Source organism: Crinia signifera, chromosome 3 (genome assembly GCF_055691185.1).
Source record: "Crinia signifera chromosome 3, ASM5569118v1, whole genome shotgun sequence".
In the NCBI taxonomy this organism is placed as follows: Eukaryota; Metazoa; Chordata; class Amphibia; order Anura; family Myobatrachidae; genus Crinia; species Crinia signifera.
Genome location: NC_139219.1, coordinates 29,644,884 through 29,665,800, shown reverse-complemented (window position 1 = coordinate 29,665,800; position 20,917 = coordinate 29,644,884). Strand labels below are relative to the sequence as shown.

At 49.3% G+C, this 20,917-nt stretch overlaps 2 protein-coding genes across 3 annotated transcripts in view; one reads left to right on the top strand and one right to left on the bottom strand.

Moving 5' to 3' along the window:
* The window catches only part of NVL (nuclear VCP like), a 34,102-nt gene extending 30,666 nt beyond the window's left edge, over positions 1-3,436 (bottom strand). Inside the window, exons 1-2 of one of the 2 annotated variants that reach the window (XM_083175567.1) lie at positions 3,236-3,436; positions 2,113-2,186 (exon numbers count right to left, since the gene is read on the bottom strand). In XM_083175567.1, coding sequence (XP_083031693.1) covers positions 2,113-2,186; positions 3,236-3,295 — 134 coding nt within the window. In that variant the 5' untranslated portion in view covers positions 3,296-3,436. Of the gene's footprint in view, positions 1-2,112; positions 2,187-3,235 lie in introns of those variants that run through there. The other variant, XM_083175568.1, reaches the window with a different exon arrangement.
* An 86-nt stretch (positions 3,437-3,522) lies between these two features.
* On the top strand, positions 3,523-13,272 carry CNIH4 (cornichon family member 4). The gene is made up of 5 exons (XM_083175569.1): positions 3,523-3,765; positions 6,444-6,512; positions 10,035-10,147; positions 11,247-11,387; positions 12,602-13,272. The coding sequence occupies exons 1-5, from the start codon at positions 3,697-3,699 to the stop codon at positions 12,627-12,629; spliced, it is 420 nt and encodes a 139-aa protein (XP_083031695.1). The 5' UTR covers positions 3,523-3,696; the 3' UTR covers positions 12,630-13,272.
* Positions 13,273-20,917: the final 7,645 nt, after the last annotated feature.

Here is a 20,917-nt window from a genome sequence, read left to right as displayed (position 1 = left end):
AGAAATAGTGACCGGAAGAGAGTGAAAAAGAGGAGAGAGACAGGGTGGGGGAGAGGTTAGAGAGAGGGATGAGATGAGAGGGGGAAGCCGACGGGAGGGGGGGGGGAGGTAATGGCGCGAGATGGGGGACGGGACACACGTGATACAGGGTGAGGTGCCAGGGGTCAAATGAGTAAGGTGATGGAGGTGAGGGGTTAGGCGATAGGGGATGAGGCAACAGGGGAGCGATAGAGAGGGTGAGGTGCTTGGTTGGGCAAAGGGGTGAGCTGATGGGGGGGGGGGGGTTACCAGGGGTTACTTGAGAGGGGGTGAAGCAACAGGGGGCGTTAGAGAGGGTGAGGAGGTCGAGGGGCTGTGATAAAGGGAAAGTGGGAAGGATGGAGTGAGATGATGGGGTGACGTGACAGGGAAGAAGTGAGTGAATGGGTGGGAAGGTGAGGCAAGTCAACTCAGCACCTGCTTCCTGGCCGCTGCTTGTCTTATCCCCTGCTCCCCGGTGCCAGCCGCCGCTTGGCTGGGGGGTTGGGATATGCTGCCGCTGCTCTGTTGGGAGGGGGGGGGGGGGGTGCTGCTGCCACTACACTATCAGGAAAGGGGGTCTGTCAGCTCTGCCCGTGCTGCCGCTACACTGTCAGGAGAGGGGGTGGTCAGGCAGCTCTGCGGCTGTACTGTCAGGAGAGGTGGGTCAGGCATCGCTGTGGCTGTACTGTCAAGAGAGGGTCAGGCAGTGCTGCCCGCGCTGCTGCTGCTATGTAAAGCTGGGTACACATATATACAATCTTCGGGCCATTCAATTGTATAGGTGTGTGTGTGTACGCTGTCCTGTACGGCCAATCAGGAGCCGAGAAAGTCGGCTCCTGAATGGCCACTAGGCGGCCAATAGAATCATTCAGATGAGAGGCGCGGAAGATGAAACATCTCTGCGCCTCTCAAAGTCTGATCGGGTACTGGCGGCTGGACTACGGCGGAGACGGAGAAGATGACGGGATCTTTGCCAGAGGACCTGGTGAGTAGGATTTCCTTCCACAGGTCTTCCATGGATTTCTTCGGATCCAGGACCCCGGACTCTGCAGCCCTGGACAAGCCCCGGACCCAGGGACCTACCGACGGGCTCAAGATAGGCAAGTATCAGTATGGATGGGCTTTGGATGTATTAAAGTTTTATTTTTATTGTGTGTCAGTGTGTTTATTTGACTATTTTTATTACTGTGGAACTACAAGTGCCAGCGGGCCCTTTAATGCCCCGCATGCTGGGACTTGTGGTTCTCCAAGTCCCAGCATGCGGGGGAGGCTTGCTGGGACTCATAGTTCCACAGTAAAAGACAATAGTTTTTATTCTATTTTTTTCACACTTCAATCAGCCCGGTGACCACCGCACAGGGTCACCAGGGACAGCACCAGGCTTCAGCCTGGTCAGGTAAGTCCTGGAGGGGCGGGACCCCACTCCCCCAGCACCCCTGGCCAGGCTGACCTGTCAGAGGGCTGAATGCTTTGGCCAGGGGGACTTGCGTAAAAAGTCTCCCCCCGGCTGTGGCATTACCCTGCTGGCTGGTTTGTTCTGGGGCTGGTTCTTAAAATACGGGGGACCCCTAGTCATTTTGTCCCCCCGTATTTTGGGAACCAGCCCCGGATCTGGTTTGAAAAAAAAAAAATCAGCGAAGCCCTATTTGTTGGGTTTCCTGATTTTTTAATACCAGCCCCGGCTCTTCAGCCTGGTGCTGGTTACGGCAGTGGGGGGGGGGGCCATGCCGGTTTTTTTTTTTTAACGTGTAAAAGGGTGACTAAAATGTAGACGCATAACCCGTCTATATAGAAGTTCAACGCAACGCTGGCCTACAACCAGATTCTGCTTCCTCCCTTGTGCCAAAAAAAATCTGGTTGGCAGGAAGCAGAATCTTGTCGCCCTGGGATTTCTCGAGCCCTGCATTGATGATCAGCAGCTCTGTCTGACAGATTTCATTTGAAATCCATTGTCAGATCTGCCGATCATCAGCGACTGTAAACCTGATGGATTATGTGTTAATCTACCCCCCAACCATAGACTGTATGTAACTATATTGGAGTTGGCACCAGGTTTCTTGTTACTAAGAAAAGACATTCATAAGCACATACCTGTAGGTTTTCTGTAGGTCAGCGGCTACAACGGCAATATCCACATAACCCCCGCATCGGTTACTGCTCAAATACTGTAAGAAGATAAAATAATAATACATCAGAGAGGTCAGGTCTGTAAATCCCAGGAAAGCGGAGCATGCATAGTGAAATATCAGTGCGGTGATAAAAGGACCAGCCAAGCAGCTAATAACAGTCATTTTTTAAACACAGCCTATAGCATGACAGTTAGGAGCTGATTGGCTGGACATTTATCACCCTGCTTTTAAGGCTTAATACATCTGCCACAGTGTAAGCTATAAACATTATTACACCACAGCTTAATACTTTGCTCCCCGCTCAGTGTCTCCACATTGCCCAGAAAGAATGTAAGCTCTTGGGAACGGAGCGGCCTTACATTGTGTTACATAGTTATGAAGTCTGAAGGCGTGATAATTATGGATCTTCCAGTAACAAGGAGTCGGTGGGTGCCGCGTCACCTCAGCCCATCCAGAGCCATCTGCTGCTCTGCTCCTCCCTCCATTGCGGCAGGGCGCTCTGCCGACACCTCATGCCAATGTCTCTCTCAGGAGAAGCCATTATTGTATACCGATTGCTGCCAAGAACTTTGGGGGTGATTCTGGTTGACTCAAAATTGTGCGAGTTCAGCCCCGTCCCGATGTTTTGGGGACTGCGTATGTGCATGGTCTATTTTGCAAATGGCTTCAGCAACTTGCATAGTTGCTGAGACGTACGCACGCATCAGGGCGTGCCGGGGCAGATGGCGGTGGGAATGGGGTTCACCCATCGGAGCGCCCAGCGTTTTATGGGTGCCCCCATGGGTACGCTGGGCATTCCCATGGGTACGCTGGCGGGCCGTTACACATCCCCTTTCATATTACCAAGGGGAATTGTCGGCGTGCAGCGTCTGAGGCAATGTTTGCAGCTTACCAAGCAAACCTGAATTGGGCCCTATGTATAGCGGTCCTGCAGAGGGGGCAGAAGGTGAGGGTTACTCATAACAGTTATAGCTGTGAATTTGTACAACATAACCTATATATTATATACAGATACGTACAAACACAACCTATATACATGTAACTATAGATACTTAGCTGCCCATGGCTCTGCCTGTATCCAGTACCTGTGCCAGTCGATGTTTCAGCCTCCTGTCTATGCCAGGGGATGTCAGTGGAACCTTCATCTTAGTGCAGGAAACCGCAGCTCAGCTCACACATGTGTGCCAGGGGCCTGACACCTAGCTGCCCGCAGCATCGCCTGCATACCACGCGTGCAGGCACATAGCTGTCCTCGGCATTTCCACTCCTGCCAGGTTCCAGAGCATCATTTCCGCCAGCTGGCTGGGGCCCTCGCAAAGACTAACCCAAGCTTGCTTTGTGACTTAGCTGCCCTGCGCAGTGCCTGCATGGGGGAGCACTGGATGATGGAAGTTTACAGACGTCATTCAGAGGCTTAGAAGAGAAGACTACATATCCCTGCGTGCAGCGCGGTGGGCGCACTCACGTGTAGGATTGGCGGGCGCAGTCACGTGTGCGGTGAGGGAGCGGCGGATTGGCGAGCTGTGTGCTCCGGGCTGCTGGCGGGATGGAGGCCGCTCTCTTCATCTTCTCCCTCATAGACTGCTGCGCCCTGATATTCCTCTCCGTCTACTTCGTATCCTTTATCTGTGTGGCCCCCTGGGTCTCTAACACCTGCCTACAGGGCGGCTGCTGGTTCCGCTTCCATATATCCTGCTGTTGCCAGTCTCCCCTGGTGTGACTGTGTATGTGTATATGTATATATGTATATGTCACCCTCTCCCTGCTGTGACTGTGTGTATGTCACCCTCTCCCTGCTGTGACTGTGTGTATGTCACCCTCTCCCTGCTGTGACTGTGTGTATGTCACCCTCTCCCTGCTGTGACTGTGTGTGTGTGTATATATGTCACCCTCTCCCTGCTGTGACTGTGTGTGTCACCCTCTCCCTGCTGTGACTGTGTGTGTCACCCTCTCCCTGCTGTGACTGTGTGTGTGTCACCCTCTCCCTGCTGTGACTGTGTGTGTGTCACCCTCTCCCTGCTGTGACTGTGTGTGTGTCACCCTCTCCCTGCTGTGACTGTGTGTGTGTCACCCTCTCCCTGCTGTGACTGTGTGTGTGTCACCCTCCTCTCCCTGCTGTGACTGTGTGTGTGTCACCCTCCTCTCCCTGCTGTGACTGTGTGTGTGTCACCCTCCTCTCCCTGCTGTGACTGTGTGTGTGTCACCCTCCTCTCCCTGCTGTGACTGTGTGTGTGTCACCCTCCTCTCCCTGCTGTGACTGTGTGTGTGTCACCCTCCTCTCCCTGCTGTGACTGTGTGTGTGTCACCCTCCTCTCCCTGCTGTGACTGTGTGTGTGTCACCCTCCTCTCCCTGCTGTGACTGTGTGTGTGTCACCCTCCTCTCCCTGCTGTGACTGTGTGTGTGTCACCCTCCTCTCCCTGCTGTGACTGTGTGTGTGTCACCCTCCTCTCCCTGCTGTGACTGTGTGGGGTAGATGTATGAAGCAGTGATAAGGGTACTCTGGTACTTTATCACCGGCCAATCAGCTCCTGACTATCCCTTTTTAAACCCAGTCTGTAACTTAACAGTCAGGACGTTGATAAAGTACCAGGCACTTTATCACTTCTTCTCCTCCTTTATCACTGCTTCATACATATAACCCTGTGTGTGTCACCATTTCACTACTGTGTGTGTGTCCTTTTCTCCTCGGTGTGACACTGTGTGTCACCCTCCTTGGTGTGAGTGTGTGTCACCCTCATCCTTTTGTGTACATCCCCCCCCTCATTCAGTGTAACTGTGAGTGTCTCTTCTCCCTGGTGTGACTGTGCCCTCCTCTTCAGTGTGATTGTGCATGCCTCCCTCTCCGGTATAACTGTCTCTCTTCTCAAGTGTGACTGTGTATGCTGCATATCCTCTTCAGTGTGACTGTGTGTGCGTGCATATCCTCTTCAGTGTGACTGTGTGTGTTTGCCGTCCTTCTCCATTGTGTGTTTGTGTGTGCTGAGCACAGTAAACTGCAGAACTCTAACACAATATAGTCAATAGTTCTTTAAAAGTAAATAGTTTCATTTAAATATTGTAACGTGCTAAAAAAAAATGTAAGAACCCAGGCTCCCTGTTAAGGTGCATACACTCTGGCTGTATGGATAACGATGATGGGAAAAATCGCCGTGCTAAAAAATGCTCAGTGCACACACAGAGCGGTTATCCCCTGTTTTTAGCATTTTATTTCCCCCCCAGGTTGGACGACTTTCTAAAGCAGGATGCTACGTGTGAGAGTAATGAGACCATAATGTATGTACAGATGGAGCGCCTGTCAGCTTTGCAGGTCCTGGCGATTCTATCGCCAAACATCAGGGCCCGCCGGAAGGGGACGCTCTCACGTCCCCTTCCCACAGAGATCACCGGCGCCCTCTGCGGCTCCCCCGTTGGTGCCCACAGCCCCCCGCACCCCCAACCCTGCCCGTCTCCCTGAAACGGAGTCAGGCAGGGTTTGCGTCCACAGCCGCTGAGTGACTGGGACGCGTGTGAGACGCTTGCGCGTACCAGTCAGATGGAGCGCCGGCGATCGCCAGCACAGGGGATCTGGCAGTTGCTAGCGCCTAATGAGAGGGCGCTCCATCTGTAGTCCATCATCTTTTCTCCTATAAGGTTAGGCAGATCCCACTTTCAGCCATTACATATTGTAATGGCTGCACGGTATGGACAAATGTCACCATGGAGACCTTGTATGAGTTGCATTCCCCGGGCTCTGCAACTGGTTGAGGCACTGGTAGTCCATAGAAAGACAAGCTAGCAGTAGGAGGCATTGACTGGTGTGTAGGGAGGCACTGGTATAATGGATCTGCTAGGCTAGAGGCTAAAGTTAGTATATTTGGGGGTGCTTGTTTAAGAACACTATCAGATTCTGGCCACCACCTGTTGTTAAAACTTGTTGGTTTCGCAGCGTTCTCAAACCTAGTGTGACTCGCCTTTCCACTGCCGTAGCCCGTTGGCAGGAGAAGCTGGGTGCAGCCACAGGTGACTCCCCACCAATGCAGCAGAATCACTAATTGGGGGCGTGCCCTTTCTGTAATAGAGAATCCATACATGCCGGGTGTTTTCCTGGGCATATGCCCCTGAAGACTGAGGTCAGATCTTCAGTAGAACGCGGTATTCCTGCCGTGGCATAATACAGACAGCACTTTGTGTCTTAGCTGGGGGGGGCCGCGCACAATACGCCGCCTGTACTTTGCACATTTTATTGCTTTATGCCGTTTACCAGATTTCCTACCAGAGATAAAAAGAACGTTGTCCTTATCTGTATGTTCTAGATAATTACTCTGTCTGATTTAGAATGTGACTACATCAATGCTCGTTCCTGCTGCTCCAAGTTAAATAAGGTACATTATATCTGTTATATTAACTTGTGTATAGTTCTCACAGAGGCAGCATGGGAAATGCTTTTGTATTGGTTACGGTGATTTACAGAGGGCTGTAACTTCCCCCTATCGCTCTGACATTTTGCGGTTTTTCAAACTTCACTATCCATGTGATGTGACACCTGTGTACTGCGTGTGACTCAGGCTGTATACAGAGCAGACTGTGCTGAGTGATGTGATATGCGACACCTGTGTACGGAGCAGACTGCGCTGAGTGATGTGATATGTGACACCTGTGCACTGCGTGTGACTGAGGCTGTATACAGAGCAGAATGCGCTGAGTGATGTCATATGTGACACCTGTATACGGAGCAGACTGCGCTGAGTGATGTGATATGTGACACCTGTGTACTGCGTGTGACTGAGGCTGTATACGGAGCAGACTGCGCTGAGTGATGTGATATGTGACACCTGTGTACTGCGTGTGACTGAGGCTGTATACGGAGCAGACTGCGCTGAGTGATGTGATATGTGACACCTGTGTACTGCGTGTGACTGAGGCTGTATACAGAGCAGAATGCGCTGAGTGATGTCATATGTGACACCTGTATACGGAGCAGACTGCGCTGAGTGATGTGATATGTGACACCTGTGTACTGCGTGTGACTGAGGCTGTATACAGAGCAGACTGCGCTGAGTGATGTCATGTGACACCTGTATACGGAGCAGACTGCGCTGAGTGATGTGATATGTGACACCTGTGTACTGCGTGTGACTGAGGCTGTATACGGAGCAGACTGCGCTGAGTGATGTGATATGTGACACCTGTGTACTGCGTGTGACTGAGGCTGTATACGGAGCAGACTGTGCTGAGTGATGTGATATGTGACACCTGTGTACTGCGTGTGACTGAGGCTGTATACAGAGCAGAATGCGCTGAGTGATGTCATATGTGACACCTGTATACGGAGCAGACTGCGCTGAGTGATGTGATATGTGACACCTGTGTACTGCGTGTGACTGAGGCTGTATACAGAGCAGACTGCGCTGAGTGATGTCATATGTGACACCTGTATACGGAGCAGACTGCGCTGAGTGATGTGATATGTGACACCTGTGTACTGCATGTGACTGAGGCTGTATACAGAGCAGACTGCGCTGAGTGATGTGATATGTGACACCTGTGTACTGCGTGTGACTGAGGCTGTATACAGAGCAGACTGCGCTGAGTGATGTCATATGTGACACCTGTATACGGAGCAGACTGCGCTGAGTGATGTGATATGTGACACCTGTGTACTGCGTGTGACTGAGGCTGTATACAGAGCAGAATGCGCTGAGTGATGTCATATGTGACACCTGTATACGGAGCAGACTGCGCTGAGTGATGTGATATGTGACACCTGTGTACTGCGTGTGACTGAGGCTGTATACGGAGCAGACTGCGCTGAGTGATGTGATATGTGACACCTGTGTACTGCGTGTGACTGAGGCTGTATACAGAGCAGAATGCGCTGAGTGATGTCATATGTGACACCTGTATACGGAGCAGACTGCGCTGAGTGATGTGATATGTGACACCTGTGTACTGCGTGTGACTGAGGCTGTATACAGAGCAGACTGCGCTGAGTGATGTCATATGTGACACCTGTATACGGAGCAGACTGCGCTGAGTGATGTGATATGTGACACCTGTGTACTGCATGTGACTGAGGCTGTATACAGAGCAGACTGCGCTGAGTGATGTGATATGTGACACCTGTGTACTGCGTGTGACTGAGGCTGTATACAGAGCAGACTGCGCTGAGTGATGTCATATGTGACACCTGTATACGGAGCAGACTGCGCTGAGTGATGTGATATGTGACACCTGTGTACTGCGTGTGACTGAGGCTGTATACAGAGCAGAATGCGCTGAGTGATGTCATATGCGACACCTGTATACGAAGCAGACTGCGCTGAGTGATGTGATATGTGACACCTGTGTACTGCGTGTGACTGAGGCTGTATACAGAGCAGACTGCGCTGAGTGATGTCATATGTGACACCTGTATACGGAGCAGACTGCGCTGAGTGATGTGATATGTGACACCTGTGTACTGCGTGTGACTGAGGCTGTATACAGAGCAGACTGCGCTGAGTGATGTCATATGTGACACCTGTATACGGAGCAGACTGCGCTGAGTGATGTGATATGTGACACCTGTGTACTGCATGTGACTGAGGCTGTATACAGAGCAGACTGCGCTGAGTGATGTGATATGTGACACCTGTGTACTGCGTGTGACTGAGGCTGTATACAGAGCAGACTGCGCTGAGTGATGTCATATGTGACACCTGTATACGGCGCAGACTGCGCTGAGTGATGTGATATGTGACACCTGTGTACTGCGTGTGACTGAGGCTGTATACAGAGCAGAATGCGCTGAGTGATGTCATATGCGACACCTGTATACGGAGCAGACTGCGCTGAGTGATGTGATATGTGACACCTGTGTACTGCGTGTGACTGAGGCTGTATACAGAGCAGACTGCGCTGAGTGATGTCATATGTGACACCTGTATACGGAGCAGACTGCGCTGAGTGATGTGATATGTGACACCTGTGTACTGCATGTGACTGAGGCTGTATACAGAGCAGACTGCGCTGAGTGATGTCATATGTGACACCTGTGTACTGCGTGTGACTGAGGCTGTATACAGAGCAGACTGCGCTGAGTGATGTCATATGTGACACCTGTATACGGAGCAGACTGCGCTGAGTGATGTGATATGTGACACCTGTGTACTGCGTGTGACTGAGGCTGTATACAGAGCAGACTGCGCTGAGTGATGTCATATGTGACACCTGTATATGGAGCAGACTGCGCTGAGTGATGTGATACCTGTATATGGAACAGACTGCGCTGAGTGATGTGATATCTGACACCTGTATATGGAGCAGACTGCACTGAGTGATGTGACACCTGTGTTCTGCGTGTGACTGAGGCTGTATACAGAGCAGACTGCGCTGAGTAATGTGACACCTGTATACTGTGTGTTATTAAGGGTGTATACGGCGCAGACTGCACTGAGTGATGTGATATCTGACACCTGTAAATGGAGCAGACTGCGCTGAGTGATGTGATATCTGACACCTGTATATGGAGCAGTCTGCGCTGATGTGACACCTGTGTTCGGCGTGTGACTGAGGCTGTATACAGAATAACTTGTATTGGGAGACCGCTGCAGCTGCTGCATTATAGTACTTTGTGTACAGATCAGAGACTCAGCCGCATACAGATATACAAGTGTCATATATCCCATTACTGGTCACAGTCTTCCCATGCGTCCTAGTCAGGTTGCAATTGATATCCACTTCGATTAAAAAATAAACACCTGATGCTATAAGATTCTCACGCGACCTGGCTGCCCAGAGGGGCCGTCTCGCGCGACTGCAGCAATGTTTCACGAGGACACTTCTGTACTTGGCAGTTTGCACCTAAGCAGATAATGCGGACAGCTGTCCTACTCTGACTGTATTTATGATTTGTTTCCTGGCAGTGGGTGGTTCCGGAGCTAATTGGTCACACCCTGGTGTCTGTGTTGATGCTGGTGTCGCTGCACTGGTTCATCTTCCTCCTAAATCTACCTGTAGCAGCATGGAACATATATAGGTGAGTAACATTCTCCGCTTCTGTGTCATTATATAAATCCATTAATGAGCTGCAAGTATTTCTACATTGTTGGTTTTTAATGACGGAAGCTTGTACGTAGATGCACACAGAAGGCCTCGCTGTAAGATCAGACATCCTCCTATTAGTGTGTTCACACACACATCTCGCTATAAGATCAGACGTCCTCCTATTATCACAGGCATATCTCGCTGTAAGATCAGTCGTCTTCCTATTATCACCAGCTTATCGCGCTGTAAGATCAGACGTCCTCCTATTATCACACGCATATCTCGCTGTAAGATCAGTCGCCGTCCTATTATCACACGCACATCTCGCTGTAAGATCAGACGTCCTCCTATTATCATACGCACATCTCGCTATAAGATCAGACGTCCTCCTATTATCATACGCACATCTCGCTATAAGATCAGACGTCGTGCTATTATCACCCGCACATCTCGCTGTAAGATCAGTCGTCCTCCTATTATCACCAGCTTATCGCGCTGTAAGATCAGTCGTCGTCCTATTATCACACGCACATCTCGCTGTAACATCAGACGTCCTCCTATTATCACATGCACATCTCGCTATAAGATCAGACGTCATCCTATTATAACCTGTACATCTCCCTATAAGATCAGACATTCTCCTATTATCACACGCACATCTTGCTGTAAGATCAGTCGTCCTCCTATTATCACACGCACATCTCGCTATAAGATCAGTCGTCCTCCTATTATCACACGCACATCTCGCTGTAAGGTCAGTCGTCCTCCTATTATCACACGCACATCTCGCTGTAAGGTCAGACGTCCTCCTATTATCACCCGCAGATCAGACGTCGTCCTATTATCACCCGCACATCTCGCTGTAAGATCAGACGTCCTCCTATTATTACACTCACATCTCGCTGTAAGATCAGACGTCCTCCTATTATCACCCGCACATCTCGCTGTAAGGTCACACGTCCTCCTATTAGCGAGGTCTTCCACACAGCATTTGGGCAGATAACATGAATTTGATTAGTACGGAGAAGTAACCATGCCATTGAGTAAATGCTTTGTCTCATTCTATTGATGACACCTCTTTGTATTATCAGGTTTATCATGGTGCCAAGTGGAAATTTGGGGGTATTTGATCCCACAGAAATTCACAATCGCGGGCAGCTAAAGTCGCACATGAAGGAGGCCATGATTAAGCTGGGATTCCACCTGTTGTGCTTCTTCATTTACTTGTACAGGTCAGTTGTCTCCTAGTCTCTGAATCAGATCTTACCCATCTCATATACTTCTGTGTCCCCGGACATCCATACAACACTGCTGTGTGTGTACACTCTGGGGGTTATTCTGGTTTATTTGCACCCAATGCGTCAACCAGAACCCTCCGAATGGTGGTACGCCTGCCCACCCTCGCACACCGCGTACATTCGCATGGGCTGCGGATGGATGTTTTACATAAAAATCCATTCTCATGCCAGGGGGAACCTCCTACATCTTTTGATGATATATATGTGCACATTTGGGAGGAAATGGGCGGGCAGCTGACATCCAGTAATGTCAGCTGCCCGCCCACGTCACCTGGCGATTTCCATGGGAACGCCCATGAAACGCTGTGTGTTCCCATTGGCGTGACTCTATCTGCCCGCAGTCTTGGGTGCGTGCACCTGGCGAACAATCTGTTCACCGTGGCCACACGCATTCCGGCGTATGCACATACGGCTGTGCATGAGACAAACATCGATCCACGTGCGAACGAACGCCGTCGGCGAGCGGACCAGTATAAGGTCCTGTATATATGGAAGTATCTGACCATTACACCAGCAGGGACTGTAATGACATTGTATATAAATACATATGCTTCCATATGGAGTTGGTCCCCCTTTTGCAGATATATCCCACTCTTCTTGGAGGCTTTCCAACAACATTGTGGGGTGTTCCTATGGGAATTTGTGCCCATTCATTCTGTATAGCATTTATGAGGTCAGGCGCGGATGTTGGCCGAGAAGGCCTGGGACTCCCGAAGGTCCTTTATGGGGTTGAGGTCAGAATGCATGCTGGATTCCAGCCATCTACTGTTCAGTCTAGATGCTGGCGATCCGCCCTGCATTAAGAGGTGGACCTCCCGGTGACAATAGATGTCATTAGAAGGTGCAGGTGGGATCGATCTTGCTGCAGAAACTGTTAGATCAAGTTCTTGTGGCATTTTCTACAAAGATAAGGACAATGGACATAGAGGTGTCTCTGTGCATCTTTCACAACCTGTGCTGTTCCTCTTTCCTGCCTGGAGTTTCGCTGTCTGCTCTGGTGGTTCTAGAACACTCTGGGGTGTATCTTGAAGAACCCTAGATCCTTTATTAGAACTTCCTACTAGAATTGATAACCCCACAAACATTCCTGTTGGGACATAATGTCTGTGAGCGCTCTAATGTGCCTTTTTTTTTTTATTTTTTTGCAGTATGATTCTGGCCTTGATAAACAACTGAGAACCCAGAGAGCACCAGGTGGTGGAGTAGGACCTTCCAACCCCGATGTTGTAGGAGAGCCGCAAAGAACAAGGAAGATAGTGTTGCACGATGCTACACAGAGTATTTTTTTTTCTTTCCATATTTTTTTCTGTATTTTTTTAACATATAAAATATTTAAAAGACTGAAAAGAAAAATCTGCTCATTTGTGTTTTGTTTTTTTCATGGGAGGGGTGATCCTCTAGAGGAACCTTTTGGGTGAGAGCATGGTGGAATCTCAGAGTAGTGGCCGTAAGATGTGGCCTGGTGCTGGCCGGGGACGCTGATATGATGCACCCGCCTGGCTAGTTGTTTCCGGACGAGGTCCATATAATGACATTTGAAAATGTTTACATTGATATTACCCGACTACACAGCACCCACACTTCACCGTTACTCCAGGTTAAAGCAATATGATGCACTTAATGACTCCTTATTCCTAGGCGGAACGGTATATTTGAATATTTGTGATATGTGGGGGATTTGTACAACAGTCAATCATGTCCATGTCTTCATTTTTTTACTTTTCTCTGTCTGTGGGGCAGCTGCTGCCTTTCATACACTTGTCTTGTGTTTGCTGCCTGATACCATGAGCTGTTTTTCACCATTAAATCATTCATCTGATGATGCATTTAGTTGTGTTTTCATAGAATAAAAAAAAGGCAAAACTTCTAGATTGATCTGTGTGTGACATGTGACATCATCAATCTGTCTGGTGTATGAGACGGCAACCACCCCTGTCCACTCATAACAACATGACATCACTGGTCTGTATGTATGCATGAACCACCGCCTCTGGTAGTGTGACATTACTGATCTGTATGTGTGTAAAAGTCAGCCACCAACCCTGTCCACTTATAACATGACATCACTGGTCTGTGTGTGTGCATGAACCATCACCTCTAGCCACTGGTAGCATGACATCACTGATCTGTCTATTGGCTGAATATGCAAAAGTGGGGAACATGGCGCTAGGTTGGTTGAATACTTATCCTAATGGTGGTGTTCTTAATTGTTAATGTGCTCCTTGTTTGAATATTCGAGACAAATATTAAATATATAAGTTTGAATATTCGAAATGGGAATATTCTGTTAGGGGAGTTCCAGATTGTTCAAAAATGATGCAGGGATATCTGGGTATCTTTTACTTGACAGATGTACTCTATCATCCGTTCTGTGTACCTCACTCGCTTCAATCTACATTATCACTCTCACATCAAGGTTTCTTTAGGGTGGTGTACCGGTACTCACGATTTGTTATATAGGTTCACTCTCCTCAAGGTTTCTTTTCTCGGTTTAAAAATATTTTTTATTTTCTCTGCTTCATGTAAAATACATAAAATTTTAAAAATGGGAAACTGTTTGTTTTCTGGTGCAGAGCTTAATTCTGCCCTATTGGAGTATAGAGGACACAGGCACAAAAACACAAACCGCTTTTGTGGCTAATGTACCAAACAAAATGCTATGTGTCCCACCTTTCTCTCAGGGGGTGTCGTGATGTCCAAAACTCCCAGCAAAGAGTATTCCTAATAAAAAGCAAGTCCTCCTTCCGACGTGTTTCGAGATGAATATCTTTGTCAAGGCAAAGAGATATCCATCTCGAAACTCGTTGGAAGGACTTGATTTTTAGCCACAAAACCGGTTTGTGGTTTTGTGCCGGTGTCATCCCTACTCCAATAGGGCAGAATTAATCCCTACACCAGCAAACTGTTTCCCTTTTTTTTGTGTATTTTACATGAAGAAGAGAAGATAAAATAAAAAAATATTTTTAAACTGAGAAAAGAAACCTTGACGAGAGTGAACCTATATAACAAATTGTGAGTACCGGTATGCCACCCTAAAGAAACCTTGGTACTCTTTACCTAGAAGGGCGCCCGTCGCGGGCATCGCGGGTACATTTATGTGCGGCCGCGACGCGACCGACGCGATGCCCGCGATTTCCCATTGAAACCAATGTTAAACTTTGAAATCGTGTCGGTCGCGTCGCGGCCGAACATAAATGTACCCGCGATGCCCGCGACGCGATGCTCCCGATTTCCCATAGGAATCAATGTTAAAAGGCGCGATGGACCCGATTTTACTGTTAAATGGCTCAATCCACCCGATTTGGCCATAGCAATCAATGTTAAATGGGCCACAGAGCCCATTAACCCTTAAATGCCCCCCCAAATTTTTAACGCCACCCCACGATCCACGCCAACCCGAAGCGTGGCGAGCCCGCGAGGGGCGGCGGTACGCGTCCTCCGACCTTTTCATGCCCTACTATCCACTAGGGCGTGGTGTGAGAATATAATAGTGTGGCGAGCGCGAAGCGTGGCGACGCGGATACCTTTACAGTTATGCGCGTCCCCTCGCGGGCTTCACAGGTGTCCGTGGCGATGCGGACACCTGTGAAGCACGCGAGGGGACGCGTCTACCTGTGAAGGTATCCGCGTCCCCTCGCGGGGCTCGCCACGCTTCGGGCTCGGTGGCTCGCTGCGCTCGCCACACTATTATATTCTCACACCACGCCCTAGTGGATAGTAGGGCATGAAAAGGTCGGAGGACGCGTACCGCCGCCCCTCGCGGGCTCGCTGCGCTCGCCACGCTTCGGGTTGGCGTGGATCGTGGGGTGGCGTTAAACATTTGGGGGGACATTTAAGGGTTAATTTGGCCCCAAATCGGGTCCATTGAGGCATTTAACAGTAAAATCGCGGTCAATCAGCCGTTTTAACATTGTTCCCTATGGGAAAATCGCGGGCATCGCGGTCATCCCGATTTACCCGCGATCACCGCGATTTTTACCCCCGATCACCGCGATTTCAATCGCTGGCGCCCTTCTAGGTAAAGAGTACCGAAACCTTTATGTGAGAGTAATAACGTAGAATGATGTGAGTGAGGAACGCAGAACGGATTATAGAGAACACGTCAAGTAAAAGATTCCCAGATATTCCTAGCCTCACTACATTATGTAAGTGAGGTAGGAACATCCCTCACTACATTATGACCTGCATCATTTTTTGAACAATCTGGAACGCCCCTAAAAGAAAATTCCCCATGGTTTTTTGTCTCCTATATTCGACGTGAGACACACAATCAAAAACAAGGAGCACATTAACAATAAAGAAGATCACCATTAGGATAAGTATTCAACCATACTATGATTTTACCAATCTAGCGCCATCTTCCCCACTATTTCTTCTTCAGCCAATTGTTTGGGGATTTAAAGGCACAGTCCATTTTAGTGAGGTTGAGGCACCATAAATCACACGCAGCGCTTGAGATTTTGCCCAAATTACACAACTATACTAATATGTCTACGAGGGAACATCACCTCTCACCACAGGCAGCATGACATCCCTGATCTCTGTGTGTACAAGGCAACATACGCCTCTGGTGACACAAAGGACATTGTCCTGTTTTTAAGTGTTCCCTAGCAAAATGGCTAATATATAACAGCCCCTGCTACACACTGAACCAGTGTCCGTAAGACTAGCATTCTGGTATGCTAGGGGTGGGCGGCAGCACAGAGACAGCTAATGTTTTGCAGGCTAACTGACTTCATTAATACAGTGTAATCAGTTGGGAATTGGTAAAGAACTGAGGCATGAGCCACTGCATGTTGCTGCCAGTGTGTGGGTGACAAGTTGGTTCTGATGGAATAATGTGGTTGTTAGGTTCTGCCCACTAGATGGCACCTGACTGCAGAAATTAAAGTGTTTTGTTACTATTATCCTTACATCATATGGTGTCACAAGACATCAGCAGCACCCTTTTACAGAGTATATATCCCAGGAGACAGTGACTTAAGGCCCCCATACACTATGCGATTTTGGGCCGATTCCACGCGATTTCGACACTTGGGCCGAGAAATCGGCCCAAAATCGTATGCGTGTGATATTTGATCTGATCTGATGCGCGTGGTCCCGTGCAGATCGGACGTGCAGAAGGTACGATGACGTCCGACCTCCTGCAGCAGGCGGGCAGCAGCAGGGGGGATATATCTGTGCGCCGCAGCGGGTGGGCAGCAGCAGGCGGGTGACAGTGGGGTGGGCGGCGATGATATGTCTGTGCGCCGCAGCGGGTGGGTGAGCAGCGGCTATTACAACTTTGAAATAACTGTCAAATGAGTGTCCGGCTTCCGCTGGGAAGGAGGCCGCTGATTGGCTGAGTGCTCTAGCTCAGCCAATCAAAAACCGGACAGTCATTTGACATGTTATTTAAAAGTTGTAATACATAGCCGCTGCGGTGCACACACATGTCACCGCTGCCCGCCCCACTGTCACCGGCACCCGCCCGCTGCGGGGCACAGACATATCACTGTCACCGGCACCAACCCCCCCCCCCCACACACACACACACACACACACACACACACACCGCCGCTGCCCCCCGCCTGATCCTCACCGCCCTGCAGCTCCCTGGGTTTTTTTTTTACATCTGATAAATCGCATGCGATTTATCAGATGTAAAAAATGGCACATCATGTGCCAAATTGTATGTGACCTGCCCGGGGAGCTGCCGGGTGGCTCGCAGGAGAATGGGGTCTGACTTGTCCCTTAGACAAGTCGGCCTAATGTATGGGGGCCTTTATAGCTGAATACAATAGAGGACAAGTACAGGGCACAGACCTATAGCTGCATCAGCAGAGGACACTGACATAAGTATCAGGGGGCAGAGAACAAGGGATCCGCAGCACCCTATTACAGAGTATATAACCCAGGAGACAGTGACTTACAGGTGAATACAATAGAGTGCATGTACAGGGCACATAATCATAGCTGCATCAGCAGAGGACACTGGTATAAGTATCAACATGGCAGTTAACCGCAGGTGCCAACAGAAGGAAAAGCACATGAGGGCGGAGGGCCCTGCTCGTGAGTTCTGGCATTCTGTTCAGGCACTGCTGGGTTTGACATTGTATTAAATGGGAATTTTTGCCATGTTTGCTATTCTTGTACTCCAGTTTAGCTAAACCTGATTCTTTTGAGTGCTTAAAGTATGGGGTGTTTCATCGTAGCAACAATTGATACTGCGCATAAATTAGCCTTGAAATCTTTTGTCCATCCAGGACAAAAGATTTCAGGGAAGCGCACGTCATTATCAAAGATTTATTTAAGCTCTCATGGCCGTTCCTATGTTTTTTTTGTTAAATCTTCTGATCTTTCATGCAGCGTGTAAGATCAGAAGATTTAGCAAAAGATCCGCAGGAGCACGCATCTGGTCGATATCGGACGATTTTCGACCAATTATCGTTAAAAAAAATGGTACTTGTTTCCTAGCACGGCCACACCGATTCAGATCGGGGTGGTCGTGTCGGAAAAATCGGGTCGATCGCATCGCATGCGATTTGGTCGCATGCGATGCGATCGACGCGACCGACCGATTTTTGACCCGATTTTTTTCATTGAATCCAATGTAAATTGGGTCCCTGGGACCCAATTTTACATTGGATTCAATGAAAAAAATTCCCAACCCCCCCAAATTTAAGCGCGTTAACCCCAGGCCACGATAGACGCCAACCCGAAGCGTGGCGAGCGCGGCGGTACGCGTCCTCCGACCTTTTCATGCCCTACTATCCACGTCGGCGTGGAGTGAGAATAGAATAGTGTGGCGAGCGCAGCGAGCCACCGAGCCCGAAGCGTGGCGAGCGCAGCGTATACCTTCACAGGTAAACGCGTCCCTTCGCGGGCTTCACAGGTGTCCGCGTCGCCACGGACACCTGTGAAGCCCGCAAGGGGACGCGTATAACTGTGAAGGTATCCGCGTCCCCTCGCGGGGCTCGCCGCGCTTCGGGCTCGCCACACTATTCTATTCTCACTCCACGCCGACGTGGATAGTAGGGCATGAAAAGGTCGGAGGACGCGTACCGCCGCCCCTCGCGGGCTCGCTGCGCTCGCCACGCTTCGGGTTGGCGTCTACCGTGGGGTGACGACGGGGACATCTATAATGTGAAATGGGTCATATTGGCCCATTTCACATTTTTTCACATTTTTACAGCATTTCAATGTTAATTTTTTTTTTAACATTGAAGCCTATGCAAAAATCGGGTGCATCGCGTCGGGACCAATGTTAATGGTCCCGACCGACGCGATGCCCCCGATATTTTACCTTTCCCGACAAGATTTCAATGTTAAAATATTTTTTAACATTGAAGCCTATGGAAATATCGGGGGCATCGCGTCGGTCGCGTCGGGACCAATGTTAATGGTCCCGACCGACGCGATGCCCCCGATATTGTCTCCTAGCCGGCAAAATGGACCTGATTTCAAAAGAAATCGGGTCCATCGGGGGTAATCGTGTCCCTTAATTAAGGGACACGATTACTTAAGATTGTGGCCGTGCTAGGAAACAAGTACCAAAAAAACTATCAATATATCGGACGATTTATCGGAAATCGGCCAATCTGTTAAAAAAATCATTCTATTGTGTGGGCACCTTTAGTTTATGCCCTGTGGGAGCTGGTCGCACTTCTGGCTTCTCTCACTGGGCAAGGTATTTGAAGAGAAATCTTTTTTTTAAAGACCTCCAATCAGCAAAAGGATGGGACAGGCAGGGCCTGCCACTGCCTGACCCTGCTGTTGGAGCTGCCGGGGGAACCCGGTCACAGCTGCCTGCATCTCGCGCCCCAGTCCCCGGCCAGTCCCCCCTCCCCCCACTAGAGAGAGGGTCAATTAACATAAACACAGCAGCCCTTGGAGCTCTTTATTTTTTTTTTTAAGAGCTGCCATTGTAAGAGACGGCGCTGGCTGAGTGGACGGAGCTTACCTCAGGGTCCTCATGCTCAGGCCCTGGTGCTTCCCCAGTCCTCATGCGGATCTGGCGGCCATTTTATCCTGGCACCCTTGCATGCGACTGGAGGCTCCTGACGGCTGCTGCAAGGCCAAGTCTTCAGCTTCAGCGTGTCTTGGTCCCCTTGTGACAGCTTCTTCAGTAACAGCTGCTCCCCCAGGTCTTGTGAGTCAGACAGTGGGGTATAGTGCGTGTGGGAACAGTATAGGCTGTATGTAAATTGTAGTCATAGCACCCTAAGTGTGTGTATATATATATATATATATATATATATATAAAGAGAAGGGGGGGTTGTGACCCTATCCTGCGCCTATAGATGAGCAGCACTACTCTAAAGGCTCCGCCGCTAATGGAAGTCTGATGTACAAGATAGAGAAAGAGGGTGTAGAGGTGCGCTCAGAAGGTGGTTTCACCAGTCCACAATTGTAAAAATACAAAATATTTATTTCATACAATAAAACAATTTAAAATACATTTGTTTGAGATCGTTTACAGAGATTGTTGGTGGATCATTGTAATTCATAATAACTCCAATCATAGGTGTAGATTGATCATGCGAGAAACCCTACGCGTTTCGTCCACTTGGGACTTCCTCAGGGGTAATACAACAGGATCTATAGAATCTTTATACCTTGATACAGTACATATATATTGAAGTGCACTCTTTAGGAGTTGTTTAGCGAAATGTGGTCACCGTTGTAAATCGGATGACCCTGTGGTGCTCCACTTAATGAAAAATGCAACGATATCAGAATCAAGGGCGAAATAACACACCTCTATAACTGATGTCTTTTTCAACTATACAGTCGATTCAGAATCAACTATCCGAAGTCACAATCAGCGTGGAGAGAGATCTCTACATAGAGAGGTTTCTACAATGTCTAGATGATTGCTTAAATCAGAGCTTATAGAAAATTTGATCACTGTTTTCCCAGCAGCCTTTGTAGGGCAGATGAAGTTCCTACATCCTACCAATGGTCCTAGGTACCAGCGCAATGCATATAGAGGTTGGTTACCCTTTTCACATCTTGCTGTAGGTAGTACAACACATAACCTATGCAGGAACACTATACTCACATAAATACATACACATACATCTCCAAATGTATCATCAAGTAAATGTGCTCCCCCATTTGAGGGGGCGTGGCCACGGCGGTGCGTGAGTGAGGAAGTGTGCTCAATCCTCCCCATGGCCGGCTGCATGAAAAAGTGAGCTCCATTATTCCCCCGTATGCTGCCTAAGTGAGCCGAGACGTACTGTATATACCTGGGTCTGGCTGAGCGGTTGTGAAGGTGCCGGCTGGAACTGTCTTGGAGAGCCACGGGCAGCGGGGACCTGGTTAATCGGGCTTCCGGAGCTCAGGAGAGCGTCTGACGTCATCAGTCGGGGACCTCGGCGGCACGACACGCAGCGGCTGTGTGAGAGACGGCCGCAGCTTTTGCCACTTCACAGCCGCGCACCAGTGTGGGGCGAAGTGGGCTTGAGAAGCCTGTGTAG